This window comes from Catharus ustulatus, chromosome 18 (genome assembly GCF_009819885.2).
Source record: "Catharus ustulatus isolate bCatUst1 chromosome 18, bCatUst1.pri.v2, whole genome shotgun sequence".
Classification (NCBI taxonomy): Eukaryota; Metazoa; Chordata; class Aves; order Passeriformes; family Turdidae; genus Catharus; species Catharus ustulatus.
The window spans coordinates 11,651,864-11,673,174 of record NC_046238.1 but is presented as its reverse complement, the minus strand read 5'-3'; the positions used below and the strand labels follow the sequence as shown (position 1 = coordinate 11,673,174).

The 21,311-nt window shown below is 41.8% G+C and overlaps 1 protein-coding gene across 1 annotated transcript; it reads right to left on the bottom strand.

Moving 5' to 3' along the window:
* Positions 1–52: 52 nt before the first annotated feature.
* Positions 53–17,687, bottom strand: LOC117004794 (crk-like protein). Its single transcript, XM_033075879.2, has 3 exons — positions 16,886–17,687; positions 13,294–13,756; positions 53–4,791 (listed from the first exon to the last, which is right to left on the bottom strand). The coding sequence occupies exons 1-3, from the start codon at positions 17,197–17,199 to the stop codon at positions 4,657–4,659; spliced, it is 912 nt and encodes a 303-aa protein (XP_032931770.1). The 5' UTR covers positions 17,200–17,687; the 3' UTR covers positions 53–4,656.
* Between the last annotated feature and the right edge of the window lie 3,624 nt (positions 17,688–21,311).

Genomic DNA, 21,311 nt, shown 5'->3' with positions numbered 1-21,311 from the left:
CAAAACATAACTTGGCAAATGTGACTATTTGATGATAAGACACTGTGCAGAGTTGGCTATGAATGTTTATTAACATCACATGGAAATCTGTACTCCAGAGAAGACAAACACGAGGCTGTCACCATACCTACAGAGTCCAGGGAACCAATACAAGCTTTGTAGGCTTCTTCTTTGCAGCAGTTGAGTGGCTGATGTTCTTCTCAAGTTTTCCTCCTATACAGGATCAGCTCAAGTATCAGCACCTTGTTAATGATTTAAGTGAAAAACCCCTTTAAGTTTAGTTAAGTTACTATTGATCTGGATTGAGTAAAAAGGCAGAAGATGACCAGGATGTGGGTTCTGACTTCCAGAGACGGTTCTGATGTTTTGCAGCAGCACCTCGTGGCAGGGGCCAGAGCCACAGTCCCTGCTCTCCAGTGCCTGCACAGGTTACACCTTAGTTACTGAACCAGTAACAAGAGAAATTCAAACCATTGCATAAACCAGTCATTCTTACAAGCACAGTCAAGGGCATCACAGTAAACAAAGGTCACGGTTTCCTGAAAGCCTGGCCAAAGAGCACAGTAAATACAGCGCTGGAAGAGCAGGAACAGCACGGCCATGTCGGGCAGCAGCGTGGAGGAGACACTGGTGCTCTGTGTCACCCCAGATGCAGCTTTTTCATGTGGACCTCCAGAGCCCAGCAGTATTGTCTGAGAAGAGGCATGAGCATGGAACAGGAGAGTATCATTCAGCCTGGCAACAGCATTTTCTCCTGCTTAATTCTTCCTCTGCTTCTGAAAAACTTCAGTTGGCACACTCTGTTCACCCTCAGAACAGGGCATTGTAAGGACAGAGTAAAGGCTTAAACACTCTGCTGTCATCACCAAGGTTTTCAGACTAAAGACAACAAATAATACTGTAAGTTGAGGCAAGTTTTATTTAGACTGTACAAACAGGGCGTTGGGGAAAAAAACACAGTGGCTTGATGTTGGGACCAGTTCTATGAATTAAGTGGAGTAAGAAATTAAAAGGCACTAATCTTAAGAAAAGACACTCCGTATATTCTAAGAATATAATTCATTTAATACTGTTAATCTTATAGCACAAAAAATAAAACAAGCTATGATCCCCAAAATAAATTTTAAAAGCTTACACTTAATATTATTGCCTGAAGATCATGGTCTTTAAATTTACATATTGTGTTTAAAAGTTTACACAGTGAAGACTGTCTCAAATACAAGGCCACCTTTCCCACTGCAATAATTGTATCCTTGTCCCAAAATACACTTTAACACAAATAAACAGAAAATGACAACTATACAGGAACACTTTCACTGGTCCCAAAAGGCAGTCTTTTAGGCAGGTCTCACTTTCAAATGCAGGTATTGAGGAAAATGCTTGAAAACTGGACTAGAAAACAAAGGCAGCCCACTCATTCCCAGGATGTTAATACAATATAAAAAATTACTTTACAGGCACATGAAATGGCACAAAGAATGCTGTTTTTCCCTTTACAAAAATAATGCTCAGGCTCTTCAGAGCCTCAACCCAAACAGAATATTCCCTTTTGTTTATTCTTTCCCAATTTGTAAACAATCATGAATTAAATAAGCGCTTATCCAGTGATGGACACTGATTAAAACAGTTTTCATTCAAACTTTCAGACTGCTCAGAGGCTTCAATGTCTATATACACATGTACACAGCAGGAGGAAGCCAAGCCTTTCGTGATAGTTGACCACTGTGGCACCAGGTCATTACACCAGCTCCCAGTTCCAAAGCAAGCACAACTTTAATGGTGCATAGATTGAAGCCATCACTTGTAGGCTCTCATGCTTCATATCAAGGTTACCTTACACTCCAAGAACATTTACACTGATAGATTATCACTCAGATTTAAGAGGTTTCATAAAACGACAGCACATGTGTAAGCAAGCGACAAGCGATTGAGAATCCAGAGTCCTTCAAAGAGAAACACACACTGACTCAATGCAGTCTTTATATGAAAATACTTGTCTCATGGTAAAATAGCCAAGACACGTTTTGAAGCAAGGTTACAATCAGCTTAGGCTGGTCAGTATGCTACATTGAAACCACATTTTACATACCTGAACCACACCGCTGCTACCTGGAGAAACACTGTTCATTCACGGCCTAAAACCAGGTTCATAGAAATTCAAGAATTCTTGTCTTTGCATCAGATACCACTACACACAAATTTTGCATAGTTTTGAAGGTAAAATACTTTGCTTTTCTGCAGTACTGGAACATAATTAAACTAAAACAATGTTTGTGTTCAAAGCGCACACCTTATTCAATGAGGGGATGAGTCAAAATGTTTATTTCAGTAAAAAAAATCAGGTTAAAAGTTATGTTCAAGATCTCAAATCTCACAGTATTTATTTACCACGCAAAGGAAGAATTCTACAATCAGTCTTCTGAAGAGCTGCCTGTAACTAGGTCAGGCCTGAAATAAGATTTCTCTGCAGCAGACTGAGTTTAGTGCAGTTTGTATTCAGAAGATGACTTTCAGTAGTACAATCTGTGTAGTAAACGTGCAGGTATTGTTGGGGCACAGGAAAAGCATGACCTTCTTTAGTTAAGAGAACTGCATAGCTTTTCTTTGCAAGACAAAATGTCAATGCCTATTGTCAAGAATTACAGCACCAAACACTTCAGTCAATGCTACTCTACTTCACAGTTAATTTGGTAGTAAAATGCTCTACAAGAACTTCCAGACTGTCAGCCACTTGATCAATACTACAGAAAACAGTTAACAGATGAAGGAGAGACTTCTTTAAAACCTGGCATTTTGAATGTCTGCTTGTGAATGCCATTCTGCACTTCTTCAGTGCCTTCCAGCTAAGGATCCCATGGCACTCCCACATGAACTACCAACAACGTGCTTTTATTAGGATCAAGCAACACAAATCAACAAGAAAACATGCTGGAACTTAAGACAATGTTTATATCATTAGACATTTGTAAGATCTGATGACATTCTGCAGGTGTTTGAAGTTTCTCATTTTGCTATGACCAACAGGCTTCCAAAATTGAAAAATGGGAGCTGCTGTTTTCCTGCCAGCTTCCACACTGGACATCTGCCTTAACCAGGCTGTCTGAAAAGGGAGGTTTTGTAGCTGTGTCTTTGCAGACATGTATTCTGTTAATTCAGTGTTCCATCATTTTGAAAAGAGCATTCCAGTTGACCTACAACACACATTTGAAGAAGGTGGCACACACCGTGCCCACTTTCACATCCTGCACCCGGGCTTGGGCTGAGCAGGGCAGGAACAGAAGGGTGCTCACCCAGGAGCTCCTGCTGCACAACCAGCACAGCAACAGAGCTCAGCTACACAAAGAGGGAAGGAGCTACACTAACAACAGACACCTCTGTGGCCTCCTCCAGCCCCAGCATTATCACACGGGGACCCGGGCAGCTGACGCCAATTAACCATTTTCTAGAGGATGCTGGGAGGGGGAGGGACCTGGGTCATATATAAACCAGAGCCAATGCCTCAGGAAGGGTAAAAAAAAGATGTCAGCATGCAGAAGACTTGGGATACAAGCAAGGAAAAAGAAGGAAGGGGAAAAAAGAAGATGAAAGCAGCTCTGGAAGAGAAGCACAGCAACACAGATGCCCTGGTAGAAAGGTACTGTGTTTGAAAAGGAGCTTTAGATGAGCTGAGCTGGCATAGCTAGGAAACTTTGGAGAGAGCAGGGAGCCTGCAGAGAAATGGATATAAAAGATCTTTAAACGCTTAAATAAGAGGATTTTATCGGTATTTCCAAATTCATCTGACCCACTCTGACTTCTCACGGCAATCTGACCTGAATACCAAGTAACAGCTTGATGGCAAGCACTACTGTACTAGTAACACTGCACTTTCAACACTGCAGAAGAGCTGTATGTAGACCAGGCCAAAGTGTTTCCCCTTAAAGCTCACTTTCTACAGTTAGTGCTTGCAAAAAGTAACAGAAATGCATTAAATATGTCAAAACCAAGTTACAAGTATCAACCCCTCCTAGGTTGCCTTATAAATAAATGCCTCAGCTTCAATGCAGCTCAATCAATGGTTATTTGCATTTAACACACACTGTTTCAAGAAGGTCAACAACACGCTTAAGAGTTAACAGAAAAGAGCAGTGTCTAATACAACTGCTTAGAATAGGTAAGCTCCAATTATTGTCCTTTAAAGAAACCATCATTTTAAATGTATGACCTTAGGACAGGTTCTTTCAAAACTAAATCTTCTTCAGTTCTAAAATTGCATTTTTGTTGTTGCTTTTTGTTGGACAGTAATACACGAGTTGCATGTTTGATCTAAGATTAGGGCTCTTCCTACTGAGTAAACCAGAAAAAGTCCACGGAAGTCTCAACAGGAAAGGTTTTTCCCCACACCTCTCTGCTATATTCCGGTTCAGTCTTCTCCAGCTTAAGGCCCAATAAAGTTCTAAAAGTGAAACTAAATTCTGGATGACGCAACTATGGTCTGAAGGTCAGGCAGTGACTTCAGCTGTATGTATTCCAAATGTATATTAAAAGAACTGTCAAACTGCAGCAAGCTGGAAAATGGGCAATGCTAGCAATGTGCCATTAAGTCATCATCCCACCTCAAACAATGCTAATGAGAGCCAGGAAAATGAAGCAGCAGTGTGAATTGGGCAGAGGGAGTCATTCGTTCTCCTCTGGGTTTTGAGGGTCGAATAGCTGGACATGTGTGAAAGGGAAGAGCCCTTTGCGACCGTTGACTTCTCCTTCCCACTGCCCGTTTATGTTCATCCTCGTCACCTTCACAATATCTCCAACCTGTGGGATTGGAAACAGAAACAGCCTTAGCACACATGGGATTCTCACCTCTGGTACAAATCAAATGAACGACAACACAAACGAGCCCATCATGGGGAAAGGAATCCTGCCCTGTTCTTGGCAGAAGGTTCAACTGAAAAGTTACTTACTGACTACACTACCAACACTTTGTTGCTACACATAATAATGTTGTCTGCAGTCTTTCTGATTAATTATATGCGTATTTATAGAGATTACTGAACTACACCTCTTTTTATAGGAGAGCTTACAGCTTCATGTAACAGTATCTTTAGCTTCGATATAAATTCACATCAGTAAAGCTACCATCAGTGATGAGTCACATCCTCTCAAAAGAGCACAGTACTCTGGGAGTAGTTTAAGCAGCAGCTGACTTAAAAGAAATGCAGTTTTTCAAAGACAGATTCCTAAGGCAAGAAACTCATTATTTGAAGCTCTAATCCTGATGATCACAGTCTGAGAACCTTCTGTAATTTCTAAAATAATGGTACACTTCCAAAGTGGGGAAAAGCAATCTCAAACTTTTTTTTTCAGTAGTAGATGTAGATTCTAGCTTTATTTGTGGTTTTCACATTTACTTCCTGTCAAAGCATTTGAAGCAGGAATGATGACATGTCAGGCCTTTCCTACCATGACTATTCTCTTCCTATCTGGCACTGAAAAATGAGAGAAGTCTCAACTACGATCAAGCAAGAAACAACAGCCCAAATGCTGATAAATTATACTGTTACTGTTCAACACTTGTATTTAATCTGGATTAGGACAATTTAAAAAGTGAAATATCCAAACTGACAAGAAGCATTTAAGACAAACTAAATACTCGTTCTCCCAGAGATGCTTCTGGAGAACTGAACCTGTGGTCTGTTACAGCAGCTCTCTAACTTTCCCCCTCCCTTCCTGTTTACTTATTTGTCTCCACGTGGTAACTATAGTGAAGATTAGAAAAGTGACATTAGCAACTAAAAACTAATTTCACACAAAGTAGAACCAGCCCATGACCAAAGCCCAACAGTTCATAAATTGCTTTCCCAAACTAGATCCAACTGAGTCTCAGTTACCAAACTACTGCTGTGAAATTCAAAGGAAACTAGCTTTTATCTCATTTAAGGAAAAACAGACATTGATACAGTATGTAAAGCAATTTGTCTACATTTTCTAAATAAAATTAAAATTCAGAGCAGATGCAGATAGGCCCTTGGTCAACATCCATAAACTTTCCAGGTGAGACTGTATATTTTATGCTAAAGAAAAAGCCCTGAGTTCACACAATAATGTGCAGTCTCTAGGTGATTTGAAGCCCATTTAAACCAGCTTCCATGACTGCTAACAGGTATTTTTGAGGATCACACATAAGCAAGAACCCTTAAGTGAAATTTAAGATGCTATAATAAACTCACTGGTAGTCAATCACTCAGTGATATGTCTCTTAAAATAAAATTTGTTGAACTTTGAAACTATTCTCAGAGATTTAAGCCTTATGTGTTGCTTTGCCTTCCCTACTTTTTCTCTACTACTTTGGATGGCTGTGTCCTGTCTGCTGCCTGTACTTGAGACTGTCTCACTTGGAACAATTGTAATCTTGTGCTTTTGAGAGAGGAGAAAACCCTTTGAACTCCCTTAAGTTCTTAGGATGTAACTGAGGCCATATTACTTTCTTAAATGGACATCTCTATATATGCTGCTCTAAACTCAAACATGAAGCCATGCAGAATTAAGCAGTTAAACACTGCATGTACACACAGAATTCACCCAACTGCTTTTCATCTCTCCAGGGCCTGCTGCAGCATGCTCTAATTGTATATTTGCTAAAAAGCACAATTTGTCAGACTTATCACTCAAGAAAGCTTTAAATAGTAACAAGATGACCTAAACAGGAACCTAGCAAATGTCTCTTTAGGAAAAACGCTGATAACATCTATAAATACTCTGTGTTACATTGCTACATTTAAATAACCCTTGAAGACAGAACTAAGTTCCAAATTCTGGACCCAACCTGAGGAAGATACAGCCAACATCACAACAGTTTAAAGAAAATGAGTTGCATTTTCACCACACCATAAACCAAATCCACTCTCAAACCCTTTAATCTTAAAAATAATCTTTTGAATCAAAACCATGAGCATTTCTGAGTCTGACAATGAAATTGTGTTCATGTGCTGTAGAGATCAATCCATTGTCATTCTGAAGCTCTAGAACAGATACTCTTCAACTTGGTTCTGAAAGACTTCACAACGTGAATAGGTTTGGAAATTTTGCTTCAGCTGAGTGAAAAGAATATTTAAAATGTCTCCTATTGCACTGCAACAAACTGCCCTGTAGATTAATGATGTAAAATGTCCTTTATGCTGCTGGGTGGCCAAAGCTGCTGCCCACCAGCATCTGCCACTAAAGAGAGCTGGCTGACAAAACCACTCAAAACATACTCCTGTAGGCTGAGAACCACTGGAATAGTAAATTAATTTGCAATAACCTTCTACTCTTTTTGAGAGGGTTTTTATTTAAATGAAAGCTGCTGAATATCCTCTAGTGCTATATTATTTTAAAAATGTAGTTTCCCTGAGAAGACTAAATTAAACAGTATGTTGAAATAAAATTTTTGGTGCAGGAGCCTTGATTTCATGCTAGACTAACTCATGGATCTTAAAGACCTTAATTTCAAAACTGTCCAGAAAAATCTGGTCAACTAGTCCCTCTGTGTACTTTTCCACAAAAAAAAAAATAAATTTGTAAATGCCTTTTAAAGCATGTATAACATGGTCAGCTGAGGTGCAATCTCCCAAAATTATTAAACACATTATTTTTTTCATAGACAGTCAGAGGAATTGTCTCATGATTAGGCACAGGACAGAGTCAGGAGACCTGGTTCTATTCTCATTTCTGCCACAAACTTCCTGTATGACTCTGGACAGCTAATAGCCCTTATCTATAGATGAGGCAAGCACTTCCTTAGACTCAGCATCTCTCAAATAAGTTAATTCAGTTGTGAAGCACACCAGCACTGCTGGAATGAAGTATCACTGCTGAAATGAGTAACACTTCTGAAATGCAGCCACTTGGTTACACCCAAATGATAAAAATCAAAATGTATTTCAGATAGCATCTTTCATTATGTCCTTGTTAGAGCATGAATTCAAAGCCCTGGGGAAACACAAGCTGTGGAACATGCCAGTCAGAAAAGTTACTTCATTCACTCTGGACTCTTCCATACCTGCCTTCCATTTGAAGCTGATTCATACTCTGCTAAAGGCTTCCTGCAAGCCATTTTAGTCAACCAATTCAATGAGTTTTACAGACATTCCAACAATTGTATGTTAACAGTTCTATGGCTGATAAAGTTCTGTAATATAAGTTTAAGGAGATAAAAATGCATTAAAATTCTAAACCATCATTTTAGCCCACTGGGTCGGTGCTATAGAAAACATTGCTCTCTGGAATCTACAGGGTGTTGAATCTCAGTCATTATCCTAATTAGTGTCACAGCTCATCTTCTCTGGTTACACTAACATGAATACCAAAACCAAAACAGTTGTTCAGGCCAGCTGCCTGTCTGGAGAAGAACAGACAAGACTGATATAATACCTGATACCCCACTGTCCCCAAAATGAGCTACACAAGAGAGGCAGAGTTCAGCCACTCTGCAGACAGGACAACAGGACACTGAAGGAGCTGGTGCTCTATGTATTGGAATATCCAAGAAAGCACCAGGCTAAAAGCACAGCTTAATTATCCTTCACTTCTGATGTTCTGGGCCAGAACACAGTTGATGGCCACACTGGAGAATTACACAGTTCAGAGGAAAAGCTTCATCCATTCTTGAGGCATTCTTGAAAGGAGGTTCAAGGGCAGCATAGAAATGTGGAAGTGCTAAATGCAATTAATCTGACCTCACCTAGGAGCAGATTAAAACAAAGGAACTTTGCATTTCACCAAGAGCCACCAAAATTGTCAGAGTAGGGGTTGCAGCATCAAAAAAATGCTTTTCATTACATGCTGGTAGCCTGTCTCCTTCAGATCAAGCCACTGCCATGACTGTACAGAATTTGGAGAGCTCACTTTCAGTTCAACAGTTATAGCAACCAAAGCTCCCTGATCAACAATTCACACTACACAAATATAGGATCAATACTTTGCTTAAAATCCAGACTTTGTGGGTTAGATGCACTTTAATACAGCAAGGCTAAATTTCCTTGGCTTAAGGAAAACACAATGCTGCTTGTCTGCTGAAAGAAGTAGCCTAATTTCCTAATTAAGAAAGTTCTACTGCTAGCACATTTTGGCCTACTTGTCTCAGCTTTCCTTTGAAGAGGGAAAAAGTTAACTGTAACCTAATTGTAACAAGCTCAAGAGAAATATTGTAAGTCAGTTATATAATTATGGTGGATGGACATTTATTTCACCGAAACATTTCAGTGTCAGGTTAACTCTGTACTAGCAAACATACAAATGTATGATTGCTACATCACAAAAAGATGAACTACTTAACACTGTAATGCTGGCATGAGTCTATAAAAAGCCAACTGGTATAAAAACTTTTAAAAATACAGTGCAACTCTTGTTTAAAAAGAAAAAAAAATCTTTGATTCTGTAGCACTGTCAAGTGAATTCTGGAGATGAACTCTAGAATCACTGCTACCTTCAAAATTAACTGTGAGACTGATTAGAGCATTGGTGATATAAATCATCAATTTAAGAATAATTTTTAAAACACAAGAGGTTTAAATCTGATGGCTGCTGCTGGTCTCCCATTATCTGGTTCCTTACCCTATTTAATTCCATTTTATAGGTGAATGTAGAATTTGTTGTTCATGTCCTGGTTAGAGCTTGTCAGTTTGAAACAAGGCTTCATTGACACACTATTGCTAATAGACTGGCTATAGAATTCCTACAAGTTTTTGAAGGTTGGGAAACTTTCTGGTAGACTTTGCTGCTCTGCATCACAGTAACAGTGCCAGAGAGTCTCTGCTCTTATCAAACCCATCACCTTCTTGAAATGTAAGTGCTTTGAACACAGGACTGCCCTCCTTGTTTCCCTTAGTAATGAGCAGGATTGAAGATTAGCACTGCATAACCCCGTGGTGCAGAGCTCTGGTCCCAATAAGCACAGGACACTGTAAGCCTGTCCTTCATAGCCCTTCCTCTGCAGTACCAGAAAGGAAGGAAATAGCTTCTTGGCAAGAAGTACACAAGTACAGAAACAGACCTGGCTCGTTGAGTTTTTCGGTTAGGGGTTGGGTTTGGTGGTTTTTATTTTTATTTTCTAGCTTGCTTGTTCAGTGGATTGGGTTTTTTTTAATGCAGTATCCATCAAATTCTACACATACTAGTAATGAAGTTGTAGTGAGAAGCTACAAACTTCAATCTGTGGAATTTAATGCTCATTAAAAACATTAAATCTGAGCTGCCAAAGTAACTCGACAAGAGCATATGTAAATCTTAGAAATACATGTAATTTATTGTAGGCTTTACTAACTGTTCCCTGGTGCAGGGAGATGCACAAAATTACATGTACCACCAGCTGTAAGCTTTGAGATTGTGTCTATACTTACAACCACCACTTTAGCCTATAAACAGATTATAATTTAATTTTTTATTTTAGAGAATAAAAGTGAAGTATATAACACAATAGGATCAAGTTAACACTTACACATGAGTAACATCAATAACACCAATATTGTTACCCAGAGAGGTGGTGAACTCCCCATCCCTGCAAGTGTCCAAGGCCACACTGGATGGGCTTGGAGCAACCTGGGATGGTGGAAGGTGTCCCTGCCCATGGCAGGGGGAGGAATGAAATGAGCTCTAAGGTCCCTTCCAACCCAAACCATTCTGTGATTCTATATAATGTTAAATAAACTTAGCCTGGCAAAAATAAATGCCCTATTGACTAGTACCCTACAGAAATAAAATTGTAGTTGCTCTAAAATTGTCACACTTTTAAATTCACCAGTTGAACCCTTCATTTTTATCCAGCCTATCAGATCTTGTTTCAGATTTTCTGTAGAATAGTCACTTGGTCACTTACATTTCATGTAAGAAATTTAAAAAAAAAAACAAAAAAAACTTGCTTACAAAACAAACTTCTCTGTAACAGGTTAGAATTTTTATCTTTTCTTAAAGAAAAATTCAGTGAGCTTCTGGAAACAGTGCACAATAGAAACACTGGACTTGCAGGCAGGGAGCTTGTCCCATTTTCAAGCTGAACCAAGAAGAATGACATCGCTCCACTTAAAAGGAAGCTGAGCAGATTACTATGCCATGGCTTTATTTACTCCAGATGCTCTTCTCTTCCTTTTAAGTACTGTCTGTGTGCTGACCACACAAGGCTACAGCCAGCAAACACATATTTTGCCTTCATATTGTTTTATCAGTTTAATTGAGATTGCACAATCAGCAACCATGTAATTACACTCACAAGGTGTTCTACCTGTGCAGGCTCAACTGACACCTATACTGAGGTGCAGAACTGGCAAATAATATTTTTATGAAAGAACACCATTAACTTTCTTCCCCAAAACAGTCCCATAACCTGTTTTTTGTCTAACACAACTTTCAGTAGTCTTACAAAACAGAAGTTTCAAATGGTTCCATTTATTTAGTAATGTGTAGAGCCCTCACAAGGCTGGGATTAAATATTTTATCAGGGTCCTGCAGGTGTTTGGCAACCTAAAGGAGAATCATGAAAAGCCACTATCCTTTAAGAACAGCCCATGTGACAAAAAAATACTGCTGTAAGGAAATTGCTCAAGTTCCCTATGCATGGATGGATATGGAGAAGCTGCAATCATTGATTTCAATGAAAATGTAGAGCAGTTCCCAGAATTCTGCTTCTGAAGCCTCTTGAGAAGCCACAGCATGGATGAGGTACACTGGAAAAAAAAACAGACTGCATGGGAAGACAAAATATGCCAGTGTTGAGAGACACAAAAACATGAGGCAGTAAGTGATGAGAGGATGAGAAGAATCTCTCAAACAAAACTTCAGTAATTTGAAGGTTGAAACCATGTCAAACCAGGGAATTAATCCTACTGGTATCCTCGAGTGGCTAAACTGGTGGGGTTAACTAGGTCACTTAAAGGGCAAGGCAGGACAGTCTGTATGTGAGGACCAACTTTCCAAGTGGTTCTGCTACCCTGCAGCAATGCAAGTTCCCCAAAGTAATTCCATGGCACATTGATAACATAAAAATCAATCGCTTGCCTTGCTTTGCTTTCAGAAGCATGAGTAGTTCTGGCAGGAATCTTCTGTGCAGTGCAGCTGGCAGTGAATTTACACTTTGTTCTATGATAATTTTTCACACACTGCTCACAAATAACAAGCTGCTAGATTTCACAAGACAAAGAAATTCCAGTGATTCATATTTAACTTTTTACCCCATAAGAGCAACCACCTGTAGAAGTCTTACAAATACAGGAGTGAAATAATTAGGGTGAGCACTGTGAATAATGGGAAGTCACAAATATACCCTTCCAAAGTATCAGCCATAGGTAACAGCTTTAACTTGCAAAGTAACTGAGGAAAAACAACAGGAAAAGTTCAAAAGTGTTTTAAAGACCATTATTATTTTACTTGCTAAAATGTTGCTGCTTCCTATGCCTGTTTGCTTACATTTGTTCCTAGAAGTATTGCAGCATGCTCAAATTTCACTTTTTCCACGTGAAACATTTTTGAATGACAGGTTAACTGGCTTTCAGTATCATCTAAATGCAAAAGTGACAATCTTAGTCTTCTGGATATAGCTTTGAAAAACTTCCAGTCAATCATTTATTCCAGCTGAAGTATGGTATTTACTATTTGCAGAATAACGCTCTAAAGTTTTACAAGATATCTCTAATAAAAATGAAATTAAAAATGCAATAGCAAGCACAGGAACTTGCAGCACTTGAGAGGTTACACGACACTCCTCACCCCCAGTTTAGGTGTTAGGGTTTCTCCACTTTTGAAAACCAAAGTAAAAGGGACTAGAGTGTTTCTGATATAGTCTGCCCAGATTTCAGCTCTCAGCACAAGATCTTCAAGTGCATGTCACAGCTGAGGATCAGAAACACTGAGTGTAAGCAGGCAGCAATCTTTACCTTTCTCTGGAGGATGCTGTTGTCAGTTCTCAGCCTGGAACTCTACAATCATTAATGAAACATCTCTTTCCTTCCCCGAGATTAGGTGGAGAAGCAAAGCCATCCTCTCACTAGCACTTCTTCAGCATGGGGGCACTCTGCTACCCGTGTGACATTTGCACAGTTGAACAACCAAGAAGGGAGGGAAAACACAGGTCCTGAAGTTACTTACTAGGTCACTTTCCTCAAAGGAAGTGGTATAGATGAAGCAATTCTTGTGGATGTTTCTTCAGAATGTAACCTAACTTCTCAATCCCTTGACATAAATAAGCAGACTCCACATGAAGTCATCCACACCAACTTCACCGTAACAATTTTTAGTTTCTTCTTTCTCAAGGCAGTTAAAAACTCTGAGACCAGAGGAAAAACTTACCTCTAATGCCAGCGCAGTCTTGTCATAAGCACAGGGTACTCTCTTTTGGACAGCTTTGGCATAGACTGGTCCATTCTGTGTGTTTGGCAGAGGGTTGATCACTGCTCCAGGTGTGCTGGATACTGAGGGAAGGGGAGTTGCGGTTTGAGGCTGAGCATAAGCATGGGCAGGTTCTGGAATACCGTAACTGTTGGAATTCCTGTTTCCATGCTTCCCAACAGAAGGTCTGACTAGCTTTTCTACATAAGGAACAGGGATCATCCCAATGCGACCTTCCTTGTTTCTGGCACTCCACCACTGTTCTTCTGGCTTCTCTACAATTACCAGTAACTCGCCCTTTTTAAATGGGAGATCCTCGGCATCGTTGCCATGGAAGTCATAGAGAGTCCGAACGTATTCCACGTTTTCTTCTGCAGTGGACATGGCAGGGGCAGATCCAGATCCCATTGGTGGACTTGGGTACCTGAAGATTTGGTAAAAGCAATAGCCATTGGTTTGTATTTCCAGTAACAAAGCTAAGTAGCAGGTCTGCAGTAGGAACATCAATTACAGAGGAGTTACTCACTTGGATTTGTAACAAAAGCATTGGCTTGGTAGCACTGTGAGGCATCTCTTGAGTAACTCACACTCTTAAATAATTACTTAAATACCCAAAGTAGGTTCCCCAGAAACCCAAAATACTCTATCATGGGATGCAGAAAACTGGGAGAAAGAATGCAGAATCTTCATCCACCTATTGTGAAGGGTCAAATTCTATAGCTTAAGTTATGAGAAAACCAAATTAAGACTATTTGGGTGATTGAGGTGGAAGAGCAATACATAAAAAATGTAGTTGTGAATCTCTCCAAGAGTCCCTTGCCACCTCCAAAGTAATCCAAATAATTTTATTTTGTTTTTAACTTCAGCATTCACTTCTAAAGAATTTGGTAAGTTAGTGCTAGCCTTGAAGCACCATAGAGGAAAAAGGGAACAAAAGTAAGATGGCATGACATCTTCATAAAGACAGCATGAAATACTTGCATCCACTGATAAGAAAGAACTAAGAAAAAAAAAGCTTGCCTTCTATAAATATTCCTTTGCCTATTAACCATGTTATCTTTAATTTATTTACATAATTTTTATTACTATGTCCATCATTTGTCAAATACAGTCACTTTGTTGTCTGTAATAATATATGACTGTCCATCAAATCAGAATGCTTTCACTGTTTTCATCATAAATGTTATACATTTTATTCAAAGCAGCTGTCAAAAAAAAGCCCTTCATGGATATAGGCCACAGCAGATACTTATTATCTAAGCTATGATAGCAAGAATGCATGTCATTAGCCTACTTCAATTCTCTTTTGCTACTTGCAAAATACCATGGAAGTCAAATCCCTGTGATTTTTGCAAGATATGTCAGAAGCCCTGAAGAGAAAGAAATTCCATCTTTGAGACACCCTGCTGCAGCCAAAGCAGGGGAACAGAGGGAACCCTTCAGGGAGCAACTGCTCTGCATATGCAAGAGCTCAGGAACATCAGCAAGGATGCTCAGAGCTCACTACTAGAGATGAAAAACAAACAGGAAGTTCTAAATGGTTCATTTACAAGTGTTCTAAAAGTTTAAGATGCCTTCTTCAAGATCTAGAAGTACTGTAGGGCTCTATATAGAAACCACCTTTCAGACTGTACTTTATGAAATCAAAACAATGAACAGCTTTCAAAAGCATCTGAGCATCTGAGAGCAATGTGCCCAGGAAAATGCCAGAGAAATAAGAATTAGCATAACAGTTCTGAAGCACATACCTGGCCACTCTTTTTCTAAATCTAGTCCATTAACTAAAAATAAAAAAACCCCAAAAATCTGGGAATGCTACCTTTCATCCTTTTGCAGCAGGAAGTCTCCTTTGCACAGAATGTAAAACCATCAACCACATAATTGATTTTCCTCAGAGTTTTAACAAAATTCATGCTAGGTGAAAACACCTAGTCTATCCCATTTGTAGTTCTTTAAAAAAGCCTGTCAATTCACAGCAGGTTAGGGCCAATCTGGCTCTGTGCTGAGAGACCAATATGCAACCAAAGCCTTGAAAATAAGGTGGTACTAAAATATTCACAGAACATTTCACACAGGATCCTAACAAATATCAAGTGTGCAAGTGCAATCAGCTATAAGTTGTAAAGGGTTTTGAGAAAGTCAAGTCAGTCATGGCCATAAATGATTAAGAACAAGTTTTTGCATCCAGAAAGGTTCAACAGTATCCAGGTTGGAGAACAGAGATAAGCATAAAGATTGCTTCAGCATTAGACTTTCTTTTTTTCCCTTCCCAACTCTCAGCAAGTTTAAGCATGCATATAACACTGGGCAGCTCCATTTAAGCATTCCTGCAATGCTGAAAATGAATTGTTTATATATATATCCATCTCTCTAGCCACAATCATACCCAAAAGTCTGCCAGCAGCTTGAAGAGCTCCTGAAGGTTTGCTTTCTGTCACTTCCTGCCCATCACTTGACAGCTTTTCAGAATGACTTCTGAACACTTGAGTTTTTCAAGTTGACAAGCTACTGTCAATCTCTGACAAGTGACTGACTGTCATTAAGTACTGGTCTATGCCAAGGTTCAATTGTGATTATGAAACTCAAAGTTATTCTTCCCTCCTAAGAACTTGCTGATCTGGAAAACATAGTAAGATATTAAAATGTAGAATTCAGAAGTGGACCAATCTGGATTTATTTTTTCAATGTCACTACTTTTATTTATTTTCATCTCTTTCTATCCAGGAAGCCCAAAAACTTTGACAAAAGATACTGAGGAAGACTTTATTAATTAAAAGTAAGGAATATTTTCTAGGGTTCTTCATAAGCAGTTTACTGATGCATGTTGCAGGTATGTCCCATGCTGGGACCAGGACAAAGAAGGAGCTCATAGCCAAGTCACATTTTCCCCTCCTCCTAGAACAGCATTTCTCAGTGAAGTGTATGGTATACACAGATATAGATGAACAATGCTGTAAGCAAACTGTGAGAAATAAGTGTTCCACTTTTTTTTTTTGAGCAGAAATGCCGCTCTAGAAGTTTGGGAAATGCTGCCCTAGAATGTATTAATGCTGACTTAACAGGGCAAAGCAGGCTAATCACATAAAAGCCAGTTCTATTGTAATCAGTGTAGGGATAGACAGCAAGCTAAGCTCAGAGGCTGTACTTCAATCACACAGAAGACTGGTGAACCAGCTTCCCAACCACCCTTGGAACGGAGACAATACTAGAAGAAAAGGGTAACACAAAAAGGGTGACGTGCGACCACACCCTCTTTCAAAGCAATTACAGCCCGTGGTAGAGGTACATGGTACCTTTACATACAAGGTCAGCACAGCGACCATGGATGATTTGACTGAAAGAGCAACACTTCTAATTGTCAGCGAGATCCAGAGCTTTGAGAAGGCCCAGTATTAAAACCGAATGTTTCCTCAGTATTTATTCACAGCATCTACATGCAGTGCCAGGCTCCCGGAGCTCCTGGGCTGGACTATGACACCTTTACAGGTCTCGCCTCCTCACGCCACCCGGGGCAAAGGTGGCGGTGGGTGTGGCGGGGGCGGAGGACACTCACCTGGGCGCGGGCTCGATAAGGGTGGTGGTGTCCAGGTAGTGGATCTTGTAGAACTCCAGCAGCGCGGGTAGGTGCTCGAACTCCTGGTCGCCGATCTTAAATCGGCGGTTGGGCAGGGAGTTGATGATGTAGTGGGAAACGCGGGAGTTCTCGGACACCGAGAGGACGTAGTCCCCCGGGCAGGTGGACGAGTCCCGCACCAGGAACATGCCGTGCCGCTGCCCCTGCAGCCGCGTCTGCGCCTCCGCCCGGGACACCGGGCCCACGTACCAGCTGGAGCGGTCCGACGAATCGAAACGAGCGGCGGAGGACATGGCTCCGGGCGGGGAAGGGGAAGGAAAGGGAGGAAGGAAGGTGAGGAGCCCGAAGGCCCAGGCGGAGGAAGAGACCCGGAGAAGGGGAGGCCTGGGCAGAGAGGCCTGGGAGGCGGAGCGGGCTGGGGGCGAGGGGGAAGCGGCTCGTGCCTAGTCCAGGAGAAAGGGAACCCAGGGCAAGGGGGATAAGAGAGGAGGAAGCTCCGCGCCGCTGGAGGCGAAGGGCCGGGGAGCGGCTGGGGTGGGGCTGGCCAGACGCGGCGCGCAGGGCCCCCGAGTCTCCCTCAGCGGCGGGGTGTGCAGGGCATCCTTCCCGCCTCTCTCAGGCCTGCGGCGGGCCCGGCCAGGCGGGTGATGAAGAGCAGCGGCGGCTGACACGGACAGGCGGCCCGTGAAAGCGACGAGCGGAGCCGGCTCGGGGCGGGACGGGGGAGGCAGAAGCGCCGGGCGCCGCGTCCTGCCGCGGGTTCCTCCCCTCGCTAGCTGAGCTCCAAAATGGCGGCTGCGCCGGGCCGCGCGAACGCTGCCAGACACCGCCCCGCGCACGCGCCATGGCGGCGGCGGCGCGGGGCCGCGCCCGCCTCAGGGGCCGGGAGGGGGGTTCGTGCCCCGGGGTCCCGTCCCGGCGGCCAGGGCAGCGGGAGAGCCGCCCCTTCCCCGTTTCTCCGCGACAGTCACTCAGGCCGGCCCCGGCGCACCCCCGGTCGGTGCGGTGAGTGAGGCGGGGGTGACCCCGCGCCTGCCGCATCCCCTCACAGGGCAGGGCTCCCTCCCTGCTGCAGGCGCGCTTTGCGCGGGTCACCCCCAGAAACTCCTCAACCCTTGGCCTTAAGGTATTTGAGGGGGACCCTCCATCTTCTCCCCATCCCTCTGGGCACGTCTTCTCTCCCTGGCTTTGCCCCCCGGTGCCCCGGGACTGCCCCGGGCCACTCTCGCTGCTCCTGGATCTGAGGGGTGCCAGCGCCCTGACCCCAGGCGGTTTGCAGACACACACCACCTCCCCTGAGGTTTTGCTGTTATTTACTAGTTAATTAATTTTCTTTTAAGGAACAAAACGGCCCTCTGTGATAATCATCTCTGATCTCGAGATAAGTTCCTACGTGCTCTAAGGGGCCGTTTCCTGCCTCCTCCTAGCCGGGCTCCCAGATAACGGGGTCAGAGCCCTGCGTGGCCCAGGCGGGAGGGAAGATGGTGTCGCAGCCGCTGAAGAGGAAGGAAACCCCGGAAAGGACTCAGCAGGGCTGGGGGCAGCGCTGGGCACATGGTGCGGATGAGCTGTTTGAATTTGAGAGGGAGCTTGGCGCCGTGAGCCGGGCGGGCACGGAGCGGTGACTCAGGGCCCTGAGCGCGCCCGGCCTGTCCGGCCGCACACACAACAACCGCGCTGCTCCCCGGGCGTGCGAGAAACCTCGGCGTGCTGCGAGCTCAGCTCGGTCTTGTCACTTCGTTTAATTTGTGCTTTTGGTGTTCGTATTGCTGCAGGGCTGGCAGCGTGAAATGAAGCAGCACTTGAAAGAAAAAAAAAAAAAAGGCCAATTCAAATGGAGAAATAGATTTAAGACGTCTGTCTTGAAATGCTTAACTGGACTGTTGTGCAGCGTTATTCCAGCTTTGCTGTGTTTCTTTCATGCTCTGCCTTTTCCAAAAGCTTAGTCATTCTTTTGCTCTTTGTTCCTCATCCTACACTGGCAGCCAGTGCCAGCTGAGGTGTCTGGGTTGGAACACAAGGGCTGTGTCCCTGCAGACGTTTAGCAGAGTTCAAATAATCTAAAATGGAAGACTTCTCCCATGTCTCCATGACAAAACCATCCAGGAAAAGTCTCATCATTAAGATGAAAGGATCTTAAAGCAACCCCTGAATCCATGTGCAGGTATCATTTTACCAGCTGCTGACATACAGCCATCTCCTGGGTGGAAAACAACAGCTGTTAGTCATGTGTAGCAAAACAGTGACCTAGAGATGAATAATTACATCTGAAAACTCACATCGATGCAAAACAATTTCATCCATTACTAGGAAAGCTTACTTCATAGTTATACCCCTGATCCATTCTTACTGGTTTAAGGGCTTGTACCTGCCACTAAGAGTCAGTTTTAAACACCTGTAGACAGGCTACAATAGAATGTGAAGGTTATGATGTTTTCTTGTGTCATTTGAACAGACCTGGCGTGATTTCTGTTTGACCATGGCCAAAGTACAGATTAAAAGATAGCACTTGGACTTGCAATAATATGCTAAATAATGTTTAAAAATTATTACAAAAATGTAAGTTAGCAGCAGATTTAGTAACACATAAGATAAAAAAAAAGAAATAAAAGTTCCTGCTGGTTCATTTGATTGAATTACAATTTTTGTTAAAATAAAAATCAAATATACATAGTGATTTTCCCTCCATTTTGTAGGGATAATACTGGAATCTGAAGAGAGTTGGAACATGGCAGAAATAAGCAGTATTAATTATAAACCAGTTTTTGTGCAGTACTGCATGGGGCTGCGCTGCTGCTGGAGAACCAACACACCCACCTTCCCATCCAGAGAGGATTCTAAGGCATGGAGAGCTTTTCAGTTTGGAAGGAACTTTCAAATTGAATGTTCTTAAATTGTATGTGTGTAGGTTATGTGCATCCTTCAAGTAATTCCCTCCTCAGTTTTAGTAACTAAGATTTTTGGTAAAAGATCTCACATTCTACTTCCATATGAGAAAAAGGTGACTTGTTCATCATTAACGTTTTCTGATAAGACTGGGCTTCAACTTCCTAGACTCCAGACAGTCATCTCAGGTGTATTACATCCCTACAAATGCATTTAGGGAGAATGGATGAATGTCTGGTACCACTTTACCTTTTCAGTACACATAAATGCCTTTATGCTCTTTGACTTTACCTGTTGGCACTGACACCCTCAGAGCATGGCCAGCCACAATACAGTGGAGGAGGTGGGGAGCTCAAAAGGGCATCAGCTGCCCATGAAATAAAAACTCAGTTGGCAGAATATTCCCTTGAGAAGGCCCTGTACCACTTTCCCTGTGCCCAGCTGTTCCTTCTTCCTTTCACCAGAAGCTTTTGAGCCCATCAGTTGGGCTGAGGGCCAAATAAATTGTACATGTGGCTCATCCCTAAGTAAGGAAAAGTAAATTTCTGTCAAGGGTACACAATAAGAATCCTTATTTTGTTTCAAATCAAGTACTGGGTATGCTTCCAATCCAAAATTAATGATCCTAATTTAAACTATGGGGAAAATGGGAAAGGATACATTTGATTTAGAAGTAGACAGCTGGAGAAGAAATACAGTAGTGAAAGCAGTTATGAAACAAAACTGAAGCAATCACAATCACTTCTGCAAATGGGGAAGCCTGAAACACTTCAGGATACATGTCCACTAATTACAAATCTGGCAAGTATGCCTGTACAGCTTTACCTCTGTGCTGACAGGAAATAGGAAAATAGATCATCAAGAAACCTAATTGCTATTCTTCTGGACTTCCTAATATATCAGCAGTTCAAGTGTTGGTATTTTGATCACTCAGTTCTGGAAGAGCTGCTTGATTGTTCTCTCACAGACCAGAAATAACTTAAAGCTTTCTTAGTTCATTGTCCATCTGTCCATAATGTCTTGTTTTATACTAGCTCAGAGAGCTTACTGTAAAATGAAAAGAAAAAAAAAAAAGCCTTTTACTGTTAGATACAAAATTGACATATTTAGGACACCAGAGAATTTATAAATTAAAAAATACAGAATGAGCTGGAAATCCCTATGAGTACATATTTCTCATGAGGTATCAGAAAGCTTAAGTGGGCTCGTGAAAATTCAGTTCCTGAAGCATCATTCTTGATAGGAAAACCAATCAATAATAATCACAGCTTTTTGTATCAACCTGTAACCTTTCCTGCAATTTGTTTATATAGGTAATGGTGGTAAACAAGAAGTGCTTTATGTCTGCTGAGTAAGAGAAAATTGACATTTTTAGATCAAAGCAATTTTATTATTATTTAGCCTGTGTGCTAGTTTGAAAAAACAGGACATGCCGGCCTAAAATGAACTACTGCTAAAAAAAAAAGACTAGGATGGTTTGAGCTAAACTCCATGGTTTTTTACCTAAATGAAATACATG

What these genes read in the sequence shown, in the direction of transcription:
- LOC117004794 (XM_033075879.2), bottom strand. Translation starts at nt 17,199, where the DNA reads ATGTCCTCCGCCGCTCGTTTCGATTCGTCGGACCGCTCCAGCTGGTAC. An exon ending in CTTATCGAGCCCGCGCCCAG is followed by an intron (nt 13,757 to 16,885) that starts GTGAGTGTCCTC and finishes CCAAATCTTCAG; the next exon opens with GTACCCAAGTCCACCAATGG. An exon ending in AGACTGCGCTGGCATTAGAG is followed by an intron (nt 4,792 to 13,293) that starts GTAAGTTTTTCC and finishes CCAATCCCACAG; the next exon opens with GTTGGAGATATTGTGAAGGT.